General features: G+C 51.7%; 1 protein-coding gene across 1 annotated transcript in view; it reads left to right on the top strand.

Moving 5' to 3' along the window:
- Nucleotides 1-7,319, top strand: part of LOC104270344 (nuclear pore complex protein Nup160-like) — a gene marked incomplete at both ends in the record, with an annotated part of 12,689 nt that overhangs the window by 1,676 nt on the left and 3,694 nt on the right. Inside the window, 12 exon segments of the mRNA XM_009864673.1 lie at nucleotides 153-205; nucleotides 207-288; nucleotides 1,078-1,155; nucleotides 1,350-1,447; nucleotides 2,195-2,279; nucleotides 2,732-2,800; nucleotides 3,092-3,175; nucleotides 3,851-4,021; nucleotides 4,116-4,215; nucleotides 5,583-5,748; nucleotides 6,319-6,434; nucleotides 6,538-6,698. Of these exon segments, the coding sequence (XP_009862975.1) occupies nucleotides 153-205; nucleotides 207-288; nucleotides 1,078-1,155; nucleotides 1,350-1,447; nucleotides 2,195-2,279; nucleotides 2,732-2,800; nucleotides 3,092-3,175; nucleotides 3,851-4,021; nucleotides 4,116-4,215; nucleotides 5,583-5,748; nucleotides 6,319-6,434; nucleotides 6,538-6,698 (1,263 nt within the window).

The following is a 7,319-nucleotide window of genomic DNA, read 5'->3' as shown; positions in this document are numbered from 1 at the left end:
GTTCAGGGACACATACAACTGCTTTACTCGCATCCTGCAGCAGAAGTTCTTGACCAAAACAGGGAAGGATGAGGGAGAAGGGGCAGTTTCTCAGTTTCCTTTGCCGCTTCCCTGATACTTTTTGTTATTTTGGTTTTTTTTTTTTTGCATAGGATCAAATGTGCCTGATGGTTGCAGATCTGCTGGAGTTCATGCCGGTCAGCAGGGGGACACCGACTGCGACTGGCCTTCTCTCAGTCCCTGGGGCTCTGCCTCGGCGTGTACATGCACGCGCCCAAGCGAGGGCAGGTACGGACCGACGGGGCTTCCTTGCTGCCGACACGTCCTTCCTGGGCAGCGTGAAAAATGTGTCATTCCTCTTTGGGCCTGTAAGGTGAGAAATAGGGAAAAGTTTTGTGTTTGACCCTCCGGAGAGAGCGGTGCTTTCCAAGTAAGTGGTTTTTGCCTCACAACGTTGTGGGATATGCGCTGGAAGTGGATTTTTTTTGTGTGCCAGAGCTGATCTGTGACCACTAGTTCACTTGTTCACCTCCCGGTCCGGTAGGATCCGGAAAGCACGTACGTGCTGTGGGAAAAAGAAAGTTCTAAGAAGAGCTAAAAGCCTGGAAATACTGACAGGAGGTTTACGCCGGGCTCCTGGGAGCGTGCGGGTGTGTCGCCAAACAGACTTCTGCAGAACTTCTGCTTCCTGGGGCGAATCCATAAATTTAGCAGGACAGGAATGACGGCACGGAATGGTCTCAGCTGCTGGACAGCTTGCCCTTTCCCTTCTCTAGGGGATTGCCCTACGGAGCAGAAGCGCGCGTCGCGACTTCTGCCGTCCCGCTGGTGTTCCGGTGAGAACACGCGGAGCTCGGTTTGCGGTGAGCGGCCCCGGGATTCGGGGCTTTTCCACCTCGGTCCCCCTTACTTGCCGTCATCGTGTTGCGGCCAGCAGCTCCCCGCAGGGCTGTTTTCACCATTTTTCTGGTTTTGCCTTTCGAAAGGCGGCAAGAAATCTGTCGGATTGAGGTAGAGCTGAGTCTCCCCGTGCCGTGTTAGTCCTTCAGCAAATCCCTTACGAGGTGTGTTTTGTAGTTCTGTGTCTTCCAGCTGGTGAGCACCGAGAGCAACCGCTACAGCCTCGACCACATCTCCTCGCTCTTCTCCTCGCAGGTGAGTGCTGGAGCTCCCCCAGAAAGCACCGAGATCCCAGGCTTGTTGAGGATTTAGATGTGAATAAAAAAAACTCCCTAAATCCTGGTCGAGTGATAGGAGGGGATGTTTCGCTGTTGAGTACGCGCGTGTTGCTGCTGGGCTTGATTTTACGACGAGGAGCTGAATTTGTGCTCTCTCCGTCTCGCTCCCAGGAGACTCTCGTTGACTTCGCCTTAACCTCGGCCGAGATCTGGGCGCTGTGGCACAACGAAGAGAACCAAACTGTTGTGAAATACATCAACTTCGAGCAGTGAGTTTCTGCTGCTCCTTAGAAAGCTCTCGTTTTGCTCCTCAAGTCTTCTGCCTGAGCTTATGGGGATGCAGGAGTGCCCTCTTCTTCCTACTGCGATGTTTGCGTTGCGTGCGCAACCGTCGTCGTCCTGCGGCGCGTATTACGTGGATTTTTATTTTTGGTTTGGCTTTACACCAAAGCTGTAGGAATGCGAAAAATGGGAGAAGCCGAGCGACGGGCTTGCTGGGAGCGGAGGCTGCCGCGAGCGCGTCGGAGGGAGGGCGACAGCTCCTTCAAAACAGAACTTGTCTGCTCCCTGCCAAGAAAGATCGTGTTTTGAGGAGACCAGGGATGTGAAAGAACTGTCCCCATCTTTACAAAAGCTGAGAGGGCAGGCTTGGCGCGTGTCCAGGCTGGGGAGTTAAATAGTGGGTGAAAAAATCCTGGGAGCGTGCAGATTTAAGCAGAAGAAATCTACTGGGTCAGCCTGAGAGTCGCTCAGTGAACACGTGTGATGGGATAGCAGGGATAGGAATGGGGGGATCTAACCCCTCCTGTTAGCGTAGGGCTGGAGGTGCCACTGTTGAGCTCTCCTGGTTAAATCTGTCGCTTGTTGCTCGTCGAAAGCCCACGTTACCACATCCGAAGGTAAAAATCTCTGGTCGCTGGTCCAAGTGCCGGGTTTGGTTCAGGTGGTCGGTGCTGGGTGCGCCCCATCGGAGCGCTGCAATGCAAAACTGCTTCTGGTTTGGGTTTTTCTTCCAGAAACGTCGCAGGCCAGTGGAACCAGGTCTTTGTGCAGCTTCTGCCTGAAGAAGAGGTGACGGTTCGACACGATCAGGACCCCAGGGTGAGCCGGCTGTAAAACAGCACCAAGAAATAACGAAGGTTCTTTGCTCGGGAGAACGTTAAGACGGTTCAAGCGTGCAAATTGTATTGATTCAGTCTTAAAATTACTCCAAATTAAAGGGGATGAGCCTTAGCCTCTGTTAGCGCGCCATTAAAGCGCTAAATGCCGTTTTGAAACCACAAGTTGCAAGGTGAGGAGGCTTTCAAGTAAATCGAGAGAGCCTGGAGACAAGACACGTGGATAAACAAGATCAGGAGCCTGAGCAAAGCGGTTTTCCAACACGGGAGCTGCTGAGGGGTCGGGAGGGGAGAGGTTTGGAGCAGAGCTTGGGCATGAACTGAAGCCAGAAAGAAACACACATCTAGGGGGTGAGTTTGAGAATGAGAGGGAGGACGGAAAGTGCTCTCCTCTTGACACGTTCTTCTAAACTGTGATCTCCTCCTCTCTTGCAGGAAACCTACCTGGAGTACCTCTTCATGCCCGGCCGCTTCGCAAACGCAGCCATCCAGAAGGCTTTGCAGGTTGGCGGGAGGGCGCTGGGTGCACGGCCTTTCCAATTTAGACGTGAGGCAGCAGAGTTCCTCAGACCTCTGGGTGGGCAGCGGCTTGTGGTTGATAATTTCTAAACCCTCAGAAGAGGGAAGCTGTGCATCCATATGCCCCACATTTAGCTAGACCTGGTTTGGGGTGTTTTTTGTGTTTTTTCTTTTTTTTTTTATGCTTTCACCCCCCAAAGGGCTGGATGTGATTGTCGTGTTCGTTTAAATGACTCTTCTTGCTTGAAAATAAAAGCTTGCTGTTCTGCTTTTCAGATCTTTTCTCAAGGAAGCGAGAGACACATGGATCTGACGTGGGACGAGTTAAAAAAAGAGGTTACCTTAGCTGTGGAAAGCGAAGTGAGATTTATTTTTTTCTCCCCTTCCTCCTTTTTGTTTTTGCATTTGTTATATGTGTCCTAATGGTTCAGGAAAATCAAGTGAGATACAAAGTGACCCCAGGCCTTGTCTTGCCCTTTGTCTCTCTGAGGGAATTATACGACCTTGAAAAAAAACAACAAACAAAAACCAAAAAGCCATAAAACAAAGTACAAATCTTTATCCCTCCTGCCTGGCTTTTACATTTCCTCTATTTTTTTGGAGTCCTTCCTTCTTTCGCTGCGCCCTGGGAGCGCTTTTCGTGCCAGTCACACATCGTGTGCTGCCCGTTCACTGCTTGTGGGTGAGGGAGCAGAGCTGATTCTCGTAATTCTGGCCACCAGAAGATAATCTGCTTAGGGGACCTGTCTGAAGGACCAGCTGGCTGCCCTTTTGCGTTTGAATTTCCCCCCATTTTATCATAATTCTCCAGATTTTACTCTGAGCTGCCCAATTGTCCGAGCCAGCAGCCCTTCCACCTACAACTCGTCCTTGAGGCTGTTGCTGGAAAGTTCCCAACGTGGTTTTGTGAGCTCTGTAGCGATCGTAGGAAAAAAAACTTCCATTTTTTTGACGAAGTGGTGGGACACTACGGCTTTTTTGCTCTGTTTCACCTCCCGTCCTCGTCTCGACGTCTTGTTTTTTGTCTCCTGCTAGTTCCAGGGCAGCGTGACGGAGTACGAGTGCTCACCGGAAGAGTTTTGGCAGCTGCAGGTGGAATTCTGGTCCAAGTTTTATGCCTGCTGCCTTCAGTACCAAGAAGCTCTCTCGCGGCCCCTGGCACTGCACCTGAACCCCTACACCAGCATGGTGTGCCTGCTCAAGAAGGTGAGCTTGAACTCCAAGCACCGATCTCCAGAGAAGAGTTCTGACCCAGCCCTGGATTCGGGGAGCTCAAGAGTTTTCTCCTCCCGTTTTCTAGGGCTCCTTGTCTTTCCTCGTGCCCTGCGCCTTGGTGGACCATCTCTATCTCCTCTCGAACGAGCACCTCCTGACCGAGGACGACGCTGCCATCTTTGATGGTAAGTGAGGAGACATGGAGCTCTTCCTCTGCGTGTCGGGAAAGCCCTGGGTTGGAGGGATGCGGGAGCTTCCACAGAGGCCTCTCAAAGCGCTCCCGTCTCCGTAATTACCGACACGGAGATGATTTTTCTCATTTGAGCACCCATAGGGAGTTTTGTTGCATGAAACCTGCTGCCATGCTTGTGCCAGCGCCGTCAAGGCTGCAAATCCACCGCGACTGGCTTCAGATAACTTAAAAAGGAGGAATCTTAGATTTCAGGCCACGTGTCGCTTGGTGACAAGTGACACCCAGTCATGGGGGTGACCTCCCCAGCCCTGTATGAACCCCGCTTTGTGTTCTCTCTGGCTGGGCACGAGGCTTTCTCTCCTGTAAAATTCCCCAATCTCTTCATCTTGCTGATGGAGTAAACTCCAAGATTGCAGACAAACAGGGAAACTCGTGATCCTCTGACTGGATTCAACTCCCTGGTTCTGCAGACGCAGTTTTTAGGGCTGTGTTTTGGGGACAAATGTTTTAGCGTAAGCTGTGGGGAGGGCTTGCGCCGGTTCTTGTCTCTGGGAGGCGAACGCCAGCGTGCGCAAAAGCTGTCCTTGGTGTCGTCGCCGCAGTGCCCTCTAGGCTTTGCTTTGGCCCTTTCACAAGGAAAAAGCGATGGAAAATGTTACCTCAGCCCCACTTTCATGCTTGAGTGATTTTATTTTTTTTGATATTTTTATAAAGAAGAATCGTCATCTGTTTGGTCGAGCTATTTCTGGCTCTGTGGGGAGGGGAGCTGTGGAGGCCTAAGTTTGGGAGGCCACCAGCTCCTGCCCTGTTTCAGACTTCTCCAAAAATGTGGCTTCGTTTAAAAGAGCGTAAAGGACCGCCTTGCCAAGCAGTGATTTAAACCCTTGGTGCTGAATCTTCAGATCTTTTCTAAGAACGTGAAAATCTTCTCTCAGCTCCTGCAGACGGGTGGCTGCTGTGATGAGAGCGCGTTCTGCTCTGCAAAGCGGAGCTTCCGGAGCCCTTTGCTCTGGGTTGTTTTGTGGGTTTTTTCGTGTTTTTTTTTTTTGCTGCCCTAATTACTTCCTTTCAACCTGTGGCTGGAGAAAAAAATCCGTTGGAGGGAATTCTGTTGTTTTATTGTTGCAACGGTGCCTCTTACTTTCCAAAGACTAAAGCCCAAATCTTTCCTTGGTCAACTCCTGAGCTTTAATTTGGCCTCGGTGTTAGCAGGGAAGGGTCACTTTGACATGCGGGACCGAGACCAACCTGCTCCTGGTCGTTTTTGCTGATAGGAGCTGAACTAACTGGTTTGGAACGGTCCTCCCACCTTCGCTTTGAAATCTCTCGTGAATATACAGTTAGGTTCTTTCATTACAGATTTGGAGATGTCTCGTGATGTTGTCTGTCTTGTCCAGTGCCTTCGCCTGATCGGAGAATCAATTTCCATGGAAATGGCATTCATCATGGAAATGGCTTGCTCCCGCCTCCAGCCTCCAGAAAAGGCTGCAGAGCAGATCCTGGAGGACTTGATAGCTAATGACACGTAAGGAGAAGTTTTTGCAGGGATATCTGAGCAGGGATTGCCTGGAGCTGTCGTCCTCGGTTGCCATCCGAGGGATTGTTTGGGATGAAAAAAGTCTCCGGGAGACTTTTCCAGCTCCTCTAAGCAATGGGGAGCAGGGCTATCGGCAATGTTATTAGGATCTTCTGTCTCTAACCCCCCCTTGCTCCTGCCTGGAAAGACATTTGGGGGATTTTTGTGAAGAGAGAGAAGAACAAGCCCCTGTTAGGTGATCGGTGCGGAAGAGGAGTGTCCACAGACACACGGCAGAGGTCAGAGCCTTGGTTAAGCTGTGTGGTTCCTGAGCTCACCTCCTGAAATGATTTCCCCCACGGAATGCCAGCGATCTGGCTGTTATTTCCTGCTTGCCTGGAGGAGTGGAATAAATAGACGGGGCCCTGCAGGCACTCTAATAAAAATCCAAGCCAGAAGAGGATTCCCATGATGTCCAAGCTGATCAGACACGCTCCCTCGCAGGGAGGATGAGTTAGGGAGGAAAGGGAGCCCTCTTGAGTTAAAACCTCATGATGATAATCTTTTTTCGCTTTGCAGGGAGAACGTGATGGAGGATATCCACAGCAAACTGCAGGAGATCCGAAACCCCGTCCTTGCCATCGGAGCGCTCATCCGAGAAATGGATTACGAGACGGATGCTGACATGGAAAGAGGTGAAAGCTCCTGCAGCCTGAGCTGGGGAATCGGCGGCTCAGCTCAGCACGCATTCTTGTCCAGCTAGTTCCTTGCCTTATCTCGGTGGGTTTTATCTTTCAGCTCATCATCTAAACATGCGCCTGAACCTCACCCAGCTCTACGGGAGCGCTACCGCCGTCAACGTGGTTTGCTGGGGGGTGTACAAGATTGCCGCCATCCGTTTCCTGATCTGTCGGGACCTGCTGATCCTCCAGCAGCTGTTGCTACGGCTCGGAGATCCTGTGAGTACAGCCCTCGAAGCTACTGCTCTGCTCTTTGAACTCTCAGATCCGGGATTCTGCTGGTGCCAGGCTGCGAGCTCCCTTGCTCTCCCCACAAAACCCCGGAGGCTGTTTGAATTAGCCCCAGGCTTGGGCAAATCCCAATTCTCTCCTCCAACCGCTTTTGTCCGCCTAAGCAAAGCAGCGGGGCGCTGCGCACACACCCTGACTCCCTGTTTTCCACCCCGAACGCCCAGGAAGCAGGAAATAAAACCCCTCTTTGCAGGAGGATGGGCCTCCTTCCCTGCCCCCCTGCCTGAGCATGAATAGTTCTCACAGAATCACAGAATGTCAGGGGTTGGAAGGGACCTCTGAAGATCATCTCGTCCAACCTTCATCCCAGCACACCCAACCACTACACCACAGCCTCAAGTGCCAGATCTACTTTTGTTTTAAACACCTCCAGGGTTGGTGACTCCACCACCTCCCTGGGCAGCCTGTTCCAGTGCCTCACCACTCGTTCAGGAAAGAACTTCCCCCGAATATCCAATCTAAACTTAAACTTCTCCCATCTACTCCCGCTCCCTCCCAGGTAGCCTGGCACACACACGTTTGCGACCTCGTTCCCCGGCAGTGGAGCTG

The sequence above is a fragment of the Apaloderma vittatum genome, unplaced genomic scaffold, assembly GCF_000703405.1.
Source record: "Apaloderma vittatum isolate BGI_N311 unplaced genomic scaffold, ASM70340v1 scaffold25412, whole genome shotgun sequence".
Taxonomy (NCBI): domain Eukaryota; kingdom Metazoa; phylum Chordata; class Aves; order Trogoniformes; family Trogonidae; genus Apaloderma; species Apaloderma vittatum.
This window is presented reverse-complemented; position numbering and strand designations above follow the sequence as displayed.